A 15,716-nucleotide genomic window follows, 5' to 3' on the forward strand; every position below is an offset into this window, starting at 1 on the left:
GATTCTCATATTCACAGCCAGTACAAGTAGCTTGGGTACCAAGAAATACAGCAAACTAATACCTAATAAGAATTGCATTCTTCTTTTTGGACCAGGTAATTTTAACTCAAGTAGAAATGGAGCTTCATCTGAGTACTCCTAACCTCTTCATCTTCTATACCAGTCAACCCCAGGTGATGGCCAGAAGATGATCAGTCACCTCTTCTTTCCTAACAACAGGTATCATAGAAAGGGAAGCAGATGGTTTTGCAAATTTCAAGACTGTAGCAAATGTAAAAGCTAGAAAGGTGTTCCCCACAGGGAAGGGTTACAGCACAGTGGTAATGCACACGGGCTCCGGAGTCAGAATGCAAGGGTAAGAACCCTGGCTCTTTCGTTTATGAGCTGTGTGACCCTGAGCGAGTTCCTTGACCTCCCTAAGCCTCAATTTCTCGTCCATACAACAGGGATAACACTGGTACCCCCTGTATTGTGTTGTTGTGAGGGATTACATGAATTAATAAATGTAAAATGACTAGAGGAGTGCCTGACACATGGTAAAATGTTCAGTGTTCTTGGTGTCCTTTCTCATTTAGTTCCAGCTCCTCATCTCATAGCTGAGGAGCCTGTGAATACTGCATAAGATCCCACAGCAAGTAGCAGAACTGTTATAACTGAATCGATTTCCTAGATAGACAGAAAAGAGGAAAACAGAAAGGATATAATATAAGAGCAATATGATTAAAAGGTTCACTCTGTACTTATTCTAGGGGATGATTTAAAGAGCAGTTTAGGTGACGGCAGGTGGGAAGGGTATGGTAGGGGGAGGAAAAAGGCGATAAGGAAAAGTCTGGGAAACACTTCACTTTGTAAACTGATTCTCCCTCATTCAACAAAAGGTACACAAAGTTCCTTACCCTAACTGAACTATTGCCACCATTCCTTCCACTTTTAGGCTGCCGTGGAGCAGGACACAAAAGTTGGGTATTTTGCCTGCAATTTGATTGGCTGAATTTTCATCTTCGTTGTCATCAGTTATGCCAGTACCCACCTCATCACCTTCTGTGAACAGATCAGACTAAGATTAGCTACAAAAATCCCAAACCACAATTATACTCCTTTTTGTTTCTAGCCTTGGAAGGAGAGTATTCCGTTATAAAGGAATATTATAATAAGTAAGAAAAACTCCTATTCTGGTTTTCCTATGTCCATATAAAAATCAGTTTTCACATTTTATATGAGTTTCATTTATATGAAACATCCAGAAGAGGCAAACCTATAGAAACAGAAAGGACATTTAGTGGCCACCTGGGGCTGAGGGAGATGGGAAGCTAGGGATTGACAGCTAAAGGGTTTCTTCTATGGCGGCGAAATTATAATAGCAGAAATGGTCTTCTAGTGTATTAGGCAACATTCCATTTTTAAAAAATCAAATCCAGTAACTATTCCTTTCCCCTAATTCTGCAAAATGTGCTATCCTACTATCAACTATATACATTTAAGAAAAACTTCAGCTCATAAGATGCTTCATCTGTATCACTGGAATAGGACGAGAACTCACCTTTGTTAAGTGCTATTGGTAGGACCAGATGTCTGGACAGAACCGGGGGACTTGAAATATCAGCTATATCAATAAATCCCACTATTTCCAAATCTGAAAAGAATGAATCAACACAGAATTAATTAATGGATAGGGAAGTACATTATTTTCTATGAACTAAGTTTCACAAATACAGTGTTTAGGTGAGCAATTCAGATGTGACAAGGACGGTTATTAGAAGTTTCTCTGGATGAGTCATAATTTGCATTTTAAACAGCTCAGGAAACAAGAATAACTGCCTTTCATTTAATGATTTAAGTTATAATAAAACAAATCAGTTAGACTTTATTTTTATGAGGCTAGGTCCCCAGCCAAGGCAAAAGCTTAAAAGATCCAATCCCACTGTTTAGTCAGGGATGTTCAGGTCAGCAGGGGGCGTCAGAGTCAAGCACTTCCACCACTCCATCCTTGCAGGGGGAACAGCCGTCCTTGGACCCATAAAGCAAAATATTCCCATGAGAAAGAAATACATTCTCTATAAGCCCAAGGTAGCAGTCTAAATATGACAATGATTTCTCTGCTTTATAGAAGCTGCATTAAAGACCCAGAGTACTTGTTGGAAACCTAATAGGTAAAAAATAAAAGTTTTATCCCAAAGTACTTTTTAAAAGTTTATTTTCTGATTATATAAAAACTGGGAAAATGCTAAATGTTGTAAAGAAGAAAAATAAAGTCACTCATTATTCACCATCAAAAGAAACATCTATTAATATTTTATTGAATTGCTTTTCAGTCTTTCTTCCAGGCACAGACATCCTCATATTCTCAAAATCATTTTTTAGTATATGTGCTGCCGAAGCGAGCACTCTCAAAATCATTTTTTAAAAAAGATTTTATTTATTCATTTGACAGAGAGAGTACAAGCAGGGGAGCGGCAGGCTGAGGGAGAGTGAGAAGCAGGCTCCCTGCTGAACAGGGAGCCTGTGGGGCTTGATCCCAGGACCCTGGGATCATGACCTAATCCAAAGGCAGTTGCTTAACCGACTGAACCACCCAGGTGCCCCTCTCAAAGTGATTTTTAAAAATATCAGGGTCATGGTGAGTACACTGTACTTCTAACACGTCATGAAATCTGCTTCTCTGGAGATTTACTGCCATTACCTTCTTTAGCTGAATAACAAATGAGTCAGCATAAGCAGTTATGTATTTTTCATTTGAGTAACAAAAGGCCTGCATTTCAAAGTGGTTTAAGTATAAGCTATGACAAAGATCTTGGACTAAAAGTTTACATGGAAAAGAAAAGACCTATTCAAAGTTACTCATCAAGAAAGAATGGGAAGTAGAATCTAGTTGGTCTGAAGGCAACAAAACATTTGGCACAGCTTAACACATTGCAGCAGTTACCATGAAAGAGATGGGTGTCTGACTTCCAGACAGCCAGGGTCTAAAGGCACAAAAAATGCCTTTGCACAGCCCTACACTCTCAGACTCTTACAAATCTGTACACCTGTGAGTGAAATGAACATTTACCGTGCACTGAATTCTAATCATTGGTTGACTAGACATTTACCTAGTAAACACCTACTAGGCATCAGACGCTGTGCTAGGCCCTGAAGATGCAACGGTGACCGAAACAGTGACGGCTGAATGTGTGCCCACCACTCAAGGGGTCCACCCACCAACCGGAGACAACTCTCCTCTCCACTCTTCCTTGTGACTTCTGACTCACTTTGCCGATCTCAGCTAAGCACAACACCTCCAGCACGAACCAGGGAAAAGCAGTAGCACGTCTCTTTCTTTTAGTCAAAATATAAGCAGCAGCGCTAGAGGGGTATGGTATATCAGAGCGGAGACCTTAGAGAGACCATGACTCATCTAGAGATTCCACTCACCTAGCCAATCAGAATGAGAGGAAGGGACTTGTCCAGGATCACACAGGGAGAATCACACAGCCAAGTCTTGAAGCTAGCTCTTCACAGATGATCTTAATTATCATGCTAATCAATCTCTATTTAAAGAATTAGCTCAGGGATTTCATGGCTAGTGAATCTGGTCATGATTTCCAACTCTAGTAATTTGTGGCTATAGTTATCTAGATTGGAGATTAACTCATGCATCATGGTGAGTACACTATGAAAGACCACAAGCCTGCCACCCTTTTGGCAATTCCTCCTCCCATCCAAAATGTATATACTGGTGATGACAACAGCACCCTAGTATCAGAATTTACATTTCTTTTCAACCCTCCTGGATAGTGAAAAAGCCAGAAGTTACAAGAAGGTAAAGATAACAAAAGAATTAAGAAGAAAGTTAAAAAACCCATTACCTGTATTGATGACTTTAGGGATGGGATCGATTTCCTCATCTACAACAAAGGGCTCTGGTCTGGGGAAGACCTGCACATCAGCGGTTAGGTGGCCGCACTTGAGAACAGCATGGAAAGGTGTATATGCCAGATCTATCAGTTTTCTAGAACATGATGATTAATTGTTATAAGAAGAGTATTTATATGATATGTATCATTTTCTTCAAGTAATTTCTTCAAGATGCTAAATTTATTTTCCCTTCAAGTCAACTCTAAAACTATGATCTGATCATTTGTGAAACAGAACAAAATCTGACATTTTTGGTGAGGAAATTTCAATTCTGAAAAGCCCAAAAGCAAGTTAATCTTTTGAAACTGCTGAGTCATTTTAAGGAAGTCAATATCTATAGGCATTATTGATTTAGTCATGCTTAATTTAAAAGGGAATAAACTTTTAGAAATCACTACTACCAATCATTTTACCTGAAAATTGTGCAACTCGGGGAAAATGAAATGACAACAATTAGAAATACTGAAATAGGTCTTATAGCTGAGTATCAAATTATAATAACAGATTGTAAGAAGGCAAAAAAGCTCTAAGTCTATACTCACCCAAACATAGACTGTACGTTTTTCAAGCACAGGGGGCCATCAATAGTAAAAATCTGCCCTTCACCATTGTTTAAATCTATGAGACGTTCAAGGCAATCCAAGGAGTCAGTGCTCTGAAGCTACAAAGCGAAACAGAAGACCCTTTTAAAGTGGCACCCAGATTATTATCAGCACACCAAGGTCACACCCATCACAGTAACACAGGCAATAAATAACAGAGATGATTTTTTTTTAACAACCTGAGGGGAAAATAACTATAACAATTTTGATTCAAGGTTACCAAGAGGAATGCTATATAAAATGATACCAGTAGAGCTATTTTACTCAGAATTAGTTTTGCAAAGATTCTCAGAGGTGACCACAGTTGGTATTTACACACTATCTTCCCACCAAAGTGTTTCTAACATCTTTTAGCTGAGAACCATCATTATCTACATTTCACAGATAGAAAACCTGAGGTGAAGAAAGGTTAAGTAACTTTCCCAAATAAACGGGAAAACCAGGAAGTAGAGTTTAATAAAACATACATCAGAATAGTGTTACTTTACCAAAAAAGTTCAAGCACATCTCTGTCCATATTTCTGGTGCAATGGACATAAGAATTCCTAAATGAGGTAAATGCCTAACACCAAAAAGAACATTTTAACTCTTATGCATCTGAAAAGTCTTTGTGGGAAGCAGGATGGATAATAACTCCAGCCAGCTAGGTTTCCAGAGATGGGTAACACTCTGAATCTTCAAAGAGCATTTGAGATCTAGAGTCCTTCCAAATTTAGTGATTAGCCTCAGCTGAAACCGATGGAGTTCAATGTTATAGTATATACAATATCACACTAATGGAATATACTAAAAATAAAGTCCTAAAATGTATCTAATCAAACTAAAAAGAACTCAGTATTACCTCCTCCAAATTTGCCATGCACATGATGTATAACTTAGATGGGAAAGGAAAAGGGAGCGGAAACCTGTTGCTCTCGCTTCGTTGACTGTGAGTAGCTAGGGAATGCCGCAGTGACCCTCTACCAATGCCAAGACAGCCATCTGTCACCAGAACAACCTGTTTGCACAGAGTGAGAGATTTGTACATGAAATCACATATTTATTTAAAGTGGTCTCATTTCTCCCTAATGGCATTTACACTGAAAAACCCACCTCTGCAGGGAGACAAGCAAAAAGGTGGATAAATCTCAAAAACATGTCAAGTCAAAGATGACACACTGCACGATTCTATTTATATGAAGTTCTAGAACAGGTACAATGCAGCTAAGATAAATCAGACCAGAGCTGTGGGGTGTAGGGGATACAGTCTAGAAAGGGGAAGGTGAGAAAACTGCTGGGTAATGGAAATGTGCTAGATCTTAACTGGAGTAGTGGGTTACATAGGTGTATGCGTCTGTCAAAACTCAGTGAACTATGTACTTAAGATCTATGCACTTTTCTGTATTTTATCTAATTAAACCTAAAAAATAGTACCTACCTATGAACACTTAAAATCGTAACCAATTCTTACTTAATTGTATTAAAACTAGAACCCTGACTCTTTTAGGTAGAGTTGGCACCTAAGGCACTGGATGTCAAGAATGACATGTGGATCTATTTTACATGTGACCCTAGAAGTATCAGCACAGAAGTCCAAAAATAGTCTTTAACACTATTTTCAAAGACGACAAACTCTATCCCTGGTCAATTAAAATGACAACTGCTTTAAAAATGTATTCATGGGGTGCCTGGGTGGCTCAGTCAGTTAAGTATCTGACTCTTGATTTCAGCTCAGGTCATGATCTCAGGGTTGTGAAACTGAGCCCTGTGTCTGGCTCCATGCTGGGCATGAAGGCTGCTTAAGATTCTCTTTCTTCCTCTGTCCCTCCCCCACTCTAAAAAACGTATTTATAAAAGCCATTTAACCAAACATGTATAAGACCTTTAGGGGCGCCTGGGTGGCTCTGTTGGTTAAGTGCCTTTGGCTTGGGTCATAGTCCCAGGGTCCTTGGATCAAGCCCCACGTTGGGCTCCTTGATCAGCAAGGAGCCTGCTTCTGCCTCTCCTCCCTGCTCGTGCTGTCACTATCTCTTGTCTCTCTCTCTCTCAAATAAAAAAAAAATCTTAAAAAAAAAAGACCTTTAAAACACATTCTTAATCAACCTGTAATCTGAAAAAGCCTTCAAAATATACCAACAATGGATGGTGGTTACAAATTATTTTTCTTCCTCATTGCCTTAGGGATCCTATGGGGTGGCGGATATTCCAAGCATTCCAGAGTAGTAGTATTTTTGCTCTTCCTACCCTAGTCTTGTCTCTTGATAATAACAGGCCATAAGGCAGTGTTAGGTGACAGCACCACGTGAAGTACCAAGATTGGCAGTTATTTCTAAAGCCCAAGAATGCTCAACGGCAGTCCCCTGGAGAGATGTCATTTTTGGGGAAGATAGTCAATTGACTATATAAGGCAATTTCCTCTTACACGAACAACTGCTATATAATGATTTACTTCTGCCTCTACTTTTTTCAGATGCTGTGTGATGAAATATTTATGTAATGTCAAAATGAGACAGACATTACTCAGATAATGAAGACATAGTCCAGCTGTCTGAAACCTTGATTAACAAAATTCCACATTAAAACAAACCTATTTGATAGTAACCGATTATAAAAACAATCACTAATAACTTCTACCTTTAGTACAGTGTTTTGGACCTGGTTCACTCCAAAACTCATCAAGCAAACCTAAGTGGATCCAGGCCCAGCCCCGGGCCCTCAGGGTATAGGACATCTCAAATTCAGATTCTTCCTTTTGTAAAGGAAGAAAAAATATTAAAAGGCAGAAGGCTGTGTGGTGCACAAGATCTTGCTTGTTACATATTTTCTGAATTTCTTCTCTGAAATGACTGAAGCAGCAGCAAAGGAAACTGCTACCCGCTAGCTTCCAGTTCAGAAGATACTGACAACAAAATTTCATTTATTCAATATATTCTTAGGACATTAAATCTTCTGTATGCACAGATTTACCAAATGAATAATGTTTATGAAGGTGCCAAACATTTTTATTTCTGAAAAGAAAGTGATCAAAAGGCATTTATGGCATTTATTAAAATGATTTCACCTTTTAGTAGCAGCTCAGGGTCTTCATTAACCCATGAGTTCATACTCTGTAAAACAGGTGGTTTTGCAGTCAGAAAAAAACAAACTTGAAAGTTGGGTTTACTGAGATATAATTTACATGCGATAAAATTCATCCTTATTGGTATACGGTTCTAGGAGTTCCAACAACTACATTCAGTGAGCAACCACTTCTACAATCAAGATGAAGACCAGTCCTGTCCGTTTCCCTTGTGCTTTATTTGAGTCAATTCCCTGCCCTTCCCTCACCCCCAGGCAGCCACAATCTTATTTTTAGTTAAAAAATAAATACCAGTGATGCCACTGGCACTACTGAAGAACCTGTGTTGGACCATGTAACAAAAAAAAAATCATACACTGTGGCCCACTGCCTGTTTCTGTGAATAAAGTTTTATTGAAACACAGCCATGTCATTTATTTACTTATTATCTATGGCTGCTTTCATGCTATGACAGTGGAATGGAGAAGTTGTTACAAACATCTGCAAAACCTAAAATACAGAAAAAGCTTGCTGACTCCTGTTGTAGATTACTCTAATTTTCCTTAGCGATTTTTCTGTTTTCTCCTTTAAAATGTACTACCACTTCTCAAAGCACAAGCATATTTGCTTTTGTGCTTTGTTGCAATATATTCACAGATATTGCAGTTTTTAAAAACTGAAGATCTATGGCAGCCCTGCCCTGAGCAAGTTTATCGGTGCTATCTTTCTAACGGTATTTGCTCACTTTGTGTCTCTGTGTCACATTGGGGTAATTCTTGCAGTATTTCGAACTTTTTCATTATTATTATCTTTTGTTATGGGGCTCTGTAACCAGTGATTATGACTTGCTCAAAGTTCAGATGTTGGTTAGCATTTTAGCAATCAAGTATTATTTATTTAAGGCATTTTCTTTTAGACATAATGCTATCATACGCTTACTAGACTACAGTATAAACAATTTTATATGTACTAGGAAACCAAAAACTTCAACTGACTCACTTTATGCAATGTTAGCTTTATTCTGATAGTCTGAACCGAACCTACAATATCTCTGAGGTATGCCTGCTTATAGTAAACTTCCAATTCTCTTTTTATTCTAATACTCTGTTCTGATTTGCTAATGTGGACCTATTGTGGACCCAAAGTAAAGGGCAACAGAATATATGACATTCATACTCATCACTTTTTAGAAAACTCAGCTGAGATGGTTACATGTTTGCTAAATAAATGCTACACGGAGATAATAAAGACAGACTATCATATACTGATGTCTATAATTCTATGACTCAAAATTATAATTACCCCTTCTAGGGAGTGTTCTAAAATTCTACTGTGAGCCCTTCGTGTTTTATACAAACAATATTAGTTTGCAATAAGCCAATTTGCTAGGAGAATGCTTTCCTTAAGGCATAACTGTGCTGTTTTCTGAGCATATTAGTGTTGACTTAGTGCCTTCTTTTAAGAAGATACCAATAATGTATAATGTAGTTTATAGAAATTACAATGCATGCTGTGTCAGAGCCTAAAGAAAATCAAATCACCTCAGTGGTTAATGGTTTTAACTTAGGGCAATGAAAAGGAATTGATCGTTACCTGGCAAGGAATCGCACCACCCCATTCTTGCTGAACAATATTGCAAACACCAACTAATGCAGATTCCAAGCAGGTTTTATCATAATCATCCATATTACTTAGTGCTTCCTGATTGAATAAAAGATAAAACTGCTCATTATTTTTTACTATTATTAGAAAACAACATAAACTGATCAAAGCATGAATGTTACACAGGGGACATTGTGTTTCTGAGAGCCCAAAAGCATATTTTCTCAAAGAAAAATGGTAAAACCAGCTTCCTCAACCACAAAGGACAATTAAGAGTGTTTCTTTACTCCATTCTCTTATCAAGTGAGAATGAATGGTCCACCAAGTTCCTAGCTTTGTAAGGGAACCCTGAAGGAAGTAACTAGAATGAAGAACTTTTGAACACATCCAAAAAAAAAATGACAAAAATTACTGAGTACTAACTATATTCTAAACACCAACCTAGGCACTTAACATGCATTTAGTTATCTAAACACTCTGTAAGGTATAGATTATTAAACTATTTTTAAAACAAGGAAACAAAGGTACAGAATGATGAGGTAACTTCCCCAGGTCGCATGCCTAGGGGTATCAGAGTCTAGATTTAAGCCCAGTCAATCGGACTCCAGGACACCTGGTCTTAACCACTACTCTGAATGACTCAGAGAGCAATTCTCTAAATTTCAGAACTGCTGAACATCTAAAATCCCTACTTTACTGTTCATTTACAAGAAATCCAGTGCAATTTTTTAAAAAAGCTTGTAGCAGAAAAAAAAGGTGAGACAGTAAAAGAAATTATTTAACAAAATTTTATTATGTACATTTAAAAAATCAAACTACACTGATCCTGGATCTCTAACCTATTAAACTGTTTTAATTCCATACTTACTATTATGAGGTAGGGCTGGAAATATTGATTTAGAGATGTTGTCAGGAAGTAAATTCTCTGGCATATCACAGATAACACCTTTTGAACTAATACCTATCAACTGAGGTTTAAAAATTATAATTTCTTGGCATCTGTAATTCAGTCAAAGGCTATTTATTGGAGAGGAAATATAATTTTGAATTACTCTAGAATGAAGGTTTTGATAAGGAAGGGCTATTTTTCATCTCCTTAAGTTTTATAAGAAAATAGAAAAGAATAAAGTATTGAACTTAAAGACCTTGAATTTTAGGGAATAGGGAACTACATCCTGACATGCTCTCCTTTCCACAGAAAATTCCAGAAAACTGAGAAAAGCCAATAAAGTAATAGCTCAGAGCTTGAACTCATAGCTCTACCAAAGGCATAAGGCCTGCTGGTTGTGAAACTCTGTTTTATAGCCATACTCAGATATTATACCCACAGACTTAACATTAAATAAGTTCAAGTTCTACTGGGCGCTGGGATGGCACAGTCGGTTGACCATCTGACTCTTGGTTTTGGCTCAGGTCGTGATCTCAGGGTCATGAGATCACTGGGCTCAGTGCTCAGCAAGAAGTCTGCTTTGAGTTTCTTTCTCCCTCTGCTCCTCCTCCCTCCCCCAAATAAATGGATAAATCTTAAAAAAAAAAAAAAAGTCCAAGTTCCAAATATTCAGTGCGATATAACCCTGTTTTCCTTCCTAAAAATCTGGGCCCCATACATACAATAACTCATTCCTTTTTGTACCTGAAGGGTGTTGTAATCTCTTGTGAAGGGAACCATCAGCTCCCAGAGTGATGAAAAAACCACCAGGGCTGTAAATTCAAGCTTGTAATTTGTGGCCATGTGCTCAAACAGCATCGTCAAACCATGGGCTGCTAGGTGCTTACGCTGATATTCCTCAGAACCCTCGATCGACACAGGCCGGGTCATGGAAAGGGATACGTCCATTACCACCACTGTTGGCATGATGAAAATGATCCCAATGTTCCCAATCAGAGCGCAAAAAGACAGCTAGGAACAGAGAAATGCTGTAGAAAATAAATATGATTAGGTCTTCTTACATGTTACAGAGAGAAAAAAGGTTTTTTTCCCCACCCCAATTTTAACCAAACTGCAGAAATGAGGGAAGGCAAACCTCATTTAAGTTGAGGTAAAGGCAAAACTGCAGAGAATTCAGGAGGGAAGCAAGCAAGGACCCATGTGCTCCAAGGACCACATATTTCTATTAAAAAATATATTAAATTCAGGTAGCTCTTGACTTTCATAATTTCAAAGTTTATACAACTTAATATAACAAACATTCCTACATCACCTCTCCAACAATTTATGAATGGACATTTCTAGCTGTCATATGGTGGTGCTTTTCGACAAGCAACCCATTATTTTTGGGCATCATCACTCTCTTAATACAGCAGTAGTTTGTGTTTATTTAATCATCTTGTTGCTTGGAGCCCTTTATTATTAAAATGAATGTAAAATGTAAAAATGAAAGGGCTAGTAGAATCATGATCCAAATTAGACAAAGCTGGAAATCATTATGCATGAAAAAAGCAGTAAACTACTGTTAGCCTCGGTAATACTGTACGTAAATTGGGCAACAATGCTTTAATTGTGAGGGAAAAGAACAAAATTAAAGAGTATGTTGCCATTATCTCAACAAATTGTGTATAAAAGTCAATATGCAGAGGGGCGCCTGGGTGGCTCAGTTGGTTAAGCGTCTGACTTGGTTTTGGCTCAGGTCATGGTCTCACGATCCTGGGATCTTGCCCCGCATCGGGCTCCATGCTTAGCCCAGAGTCGGCTTGAGATCCTCTCCCTCTCCCTCTGTCCCTCCCCCAGCTCAGGCTCTAAATAAATAAATAAATAAATAGATAGATAGATAGATAAATAAATAAAATCCTTTTTAAAAAGTCAATATGCAGAATGGAGAAAACAGTTCTTTAAAATTACGGATTGAGAATTAGCATGAAGAAAACATTTCTGTTCTTAAAAATAAAGAAAAAAGTTCAGATACACAGACCTGCTCATGGGGACACAGCTTGCTGCTACTGTTAAGCAAACTAGTCTACTGACATAATGAAATCTCATATAGCTATAAATAAAAGACACGTATGTAAATATGAGAAATAAAGTGCCAGTAACCAAGAAAAGGAGGTCATAGGATTGTACGTATACACTAATTACACCTTCATAAAACTCATATTGTATATATACAATTAGGAAAGACTCTGGATGGACAAAACTGGTTAGAAATTAAATGCCTGCTAATTTCTTCTTTGGAACTTACTTCAAAAACACCTAACAGTGGCCAGACTGCGTGTTTCAGTGAAGTATCCAACTGCAAATGTATGATATTCTAAAATTCCATTTGTAAATAGGCTGCTGGGAACTAAGAATATAATGGTTCATGGAAGCAAGGTTATAAACCGAGGTCAGGGACTCAAGTAAAGTAGGAAAAGCCTTTTTACCACATAGTGGCCTGAGATACATTTCAAATACAGTAATGCCTCATGTATCTAACATCAATAAAGATTAAATGAGGGATATAAATTACTTTTCCAGACTCTTTAAAATTCTAAAATGTTTAGCCATTTTGATAGACAAAATTAAAATGTGTATCCCTCTTTTCTGCCTCATTAAACACCATGCAAAACATAATCTACTCTTATGATGGCCTGGCATCACCACTCTAAACACCAAGACTGCCTAGCACCTTGCTACTCTTATGGGTTTGTTTTTTTTTTTCCCCCACACCAGCATTGTGTGCTGCAGAACACTGTTCTGGAGAGATGCTCCAAGAAAATGAGTTCAGGCATTAATAAAGACTCTAGAAAAGGTCTAGAACAAAACAAAACAAAACAAATCTAGTTTAATTTGCTAACTCTGTTTCCCCTTTAACCCTTTTCTACATAATTACCATTAAGGTCCCATAAAACAGGGATTATGTAGAATATACACAGAAACAATGCCTTGTATTCAAGGGATCCAAACTGTTGTGCTCTGTTTTGGTGCCTCCTTTTTATGATTAATTTTTAGCCCATCAGCTTGCATCGTACTTAACTCAGTAATTCCCTATAATCATCCTCCCTCTTTCTAATTTGCTTCTTCTCGGCTACTACGGGCTAGAAAGCCAGGTAACCGAGCTTGTTAAAACTGTGTCCAAAGTCAAACTCAACAGGTTCTCAGAGCCTGTGCGTTTCTTCTAGTGTCAAATGTATGGGCTTAGGTGTATCAGCTTGGTACTACTTCATCTTCTCAGTTTTTTAAATTTTCTTTCTGGGTCTTAGCTGTGCTCTTCAAGAAGTGAGGCCCTATATAATATTGGTCCAACTATACTACATTAGACCATAAGCTCACTAAGGGCAGGGACTGTGTCAGATTGTGCCCAGCAATGTCTCCTCAGAACCTATCACAGTAACTGGCCCAGGGTATGTGCTTGACAAATATTTGATAATGACTAATTAACTACCCCTAGTCACCAGACAGAACATTAATTCTTTGGCAAAACACAGGATGAATTTTAACTCTGGACACCAGAAACACATTTCTTTCTCTCCTCCTCATTCAAGCAGATAACTAGGAAATCCTATGTCTCTGCCCACATAGAGTTTATCCAGCTCACATGGCAGTCCCATTTCTGCACAGAAAGGGACACCTGGGTGGTGCAGTCGGTTAAGCCTCAGACTCTTGGTTTTGGCTCAGTTTGTGATCTGGGGTCGTGAGATCAAGCCCCACATTGGGCTCCACGCTCAGTAGAGTCTGCTTAAGACTCCCTCTCGCCCCCCATGTGCATGTGGGTGCACACCTGTGCTCCCTCTCTTTAATAAACAAATCTTTAGGAAAAAAAAAAGAAAGCTGGGGAGGAGCACCTGGGTGGCTCAGTCGGTTGGGCAGGGGACTATTGATTTTGCCTCAGGTCATGATCTCAGGGTTGTGAGACTGAGCCCTTTAGGAGGCTCCATGCATGGAGCCTGCATACCATTCTCAGCAGTTTGACTCTCTGAGAGGGATTCCATTCAAATTTCTAGGGGCCCACCCATTCATGTTGGGTCCTTACCTACCCTTAGGTTTCTGGCAGCCTGACTTCCCTTGCCCTGATGAGTGCCTCCTGAGTTCTCTCCCTCTGCCTCTCCCCACTGCATGCACTGGCTCTCTCTCAAAAAAAAAAAAAAAAAAAAGTTGGGGATCATGGGAAGTACTTCCTCAACTTTTCAAGGAGACTGGGAAAGAGTATACACAGATTTAGATCTCGGACAAGAAAGCATTTCTGGCCCCTGAAATCCGCTGTGAATGGGTGCCCATAGCTGGCAGTCTCGCCTTCTCTGCAAACACCTCTAGAGCTGGCTGATGCATTTGTGTCCATCCACCCTCGAAATAGTGGCAAAACCATGGGAAACCATTACTTAAGTTGAAAGTACAGAATTAAAAGAGGAAACTGCATGTTCTTGAAGGATGATTCACTCAAGCACTCTAGGCCGGATTAAAAAAAAAAAAAAATCCGTGCCCACCACAGTCCAGCAATTTTTTGAGAATATGAAGTATCTCTCACTTGGGCTAATTCTCCCCCTTTTCCCATAAGTACTATTTAAAGTACTGTTTACATATAATGCTTAAGACGTAATATTACGGGCCATCTTTCTCAACAACAGTCTGCTCCTGAGAACAGAACCCAGCCACCTGTCCTGGCCTTAAGGCTAAGTCACCTAAGTACACGTTTACAATTCTTCCCTGCAGGTGATAAATTAGCTCAGTGGTAAAGAATGTATTCTCAGCAGTTTCGCCCTCGGAGCATGATTCCACTCGCATTTCTAGGGTTTCTAGGGGCCCGGCCATTCACGTTAGGGTCCTTACCTACCCTTAGGTTTGTGCCAGCCTGACTTCCCTTGCCCTGAGGAGTGCCTCCTGAGTTCTCTGTACAACTTCATCTCGAAACCGCCAGCCTGGAAATACAGCACTCCTGCATTTGAATCGCAACTGGGGGGTGGATTTTTACCTTAAAATCAGTCCAGAACAAAAACTGAGATCTGTTAGTCTTATGGGAAGAGGGAACGAAGAGGGCCCGGGCAGAGGCCGAAATCGCGGTGTTTACGCGGGGCCCACGATCCCGAGCTACAGAGCGAGGCGAGGCCGGGAACAGGGCCCGGAACTGGCGCCGCACAGACGGCGCGGGGCGGCGGGAAGGCCGGGCGCCGGCTCCGCCTCGTTCCCCACCCCCGACCCCTTCTCCTGCAGCTCCAGCAAGCAACGAAGGACTGCCCGAGGCCCCCGGCCAACCCCACTCACCCCGCGCCCATCACCGGCACTGTCCGTCCGCGTAAACTTTCCGCCCGCGCACCACGGCCGGAACGATGGGGCCGCGCGACAAAAGGGAAGCCGGCGCCAATGTGCGCACGGGGCTGGGGCGGGGCTTTAAGGCCTGAGCGGCAGGGCAATGGCGCGGCGGGACCGCTAGGGGGCACGCCCTCCTCGGCGTCCCTCCGCAGCCCTGGGTCTGCTTTGACCTCTGCTCCAACATCCCCAACCTTGCGGAGCTCGGGCTCTGTCTCCCCTTCCTTCTTTTCCTCCCTCCCTTTCCCTTTTCGGGCTCTTCCCTCTTTCCCTCTGCCCACCTCCTCCTCTCTGAAGAGATACCTCTGTGAGCCCTTAACACTCCAGCCTCCTCACTCACCTGCGCCTGTTGGCGCACCCGCCT

General features: G+C 40.1%; 1 protein-coding gene across 4 annotated transcripts in view; it reads right to left on the bottom strand.

Annotated features, from left to right (window-relative positions):
* Window positions 1-15,402, bottom strand: part of INTS14 (integrator complex subunit 14) — a 31,134-nt gene extending 15,732 nt beyond the window's left edge. Inside the window, exons 1-9 of one of the 4 annotated variants that reach the window (XM_027570794.1) lie at window positions 15,308-15,338; window positions 14,880-14,964; window positions 10,769-11,052; window positions 9,127-9,234; window positions 5,338-5,493; window positions 4,437-4,555; window positions 3,846-3,988; window positions 1,541-1,633; window positions 897-1,041 (exon numbers count right to left, since the gene is read on the bottom strand). In XM_027570794.1, the coding sequence (XP_027426595.1) occupies window positions 897-1,041; window positions 1,541-1,633; window positions 3,846-3,988; window positions 4,437-4,555; window positions 5,338-5,493; window positions 9,127-9,234; window positions 10,769-10,990 (986 nt within the window). In that variant the 5' untranslated portion in view covers window positions 10,991-11,052; window positions 14,880-14,964; window positions 15,308-15,338. The other 3 variants (XM_027570793.1, XM_027570795.1, XM_027570797.1) reach the window with 3 other exon arrangements.
* Between the last annotated feature and the right edge of the window lie 314 nt (window positions 15,403-15,716).

Source organism: Zalophus californianus, chromosome 6 (assembly GCF_009762305.2).
Source record: "Zalophus californianus isolate mZalCal1 chromosome 6, mZalCal1.pri.v2, whole genome shotgun sequence".
In the NCBI taxonomy this organism is placed as follows: domain Eukaryota; kingdom Metazoa; phylum Chordata; class Mammalia; order Carnivora; family Otariidae; genus Zalophus; species Zalophus californianus.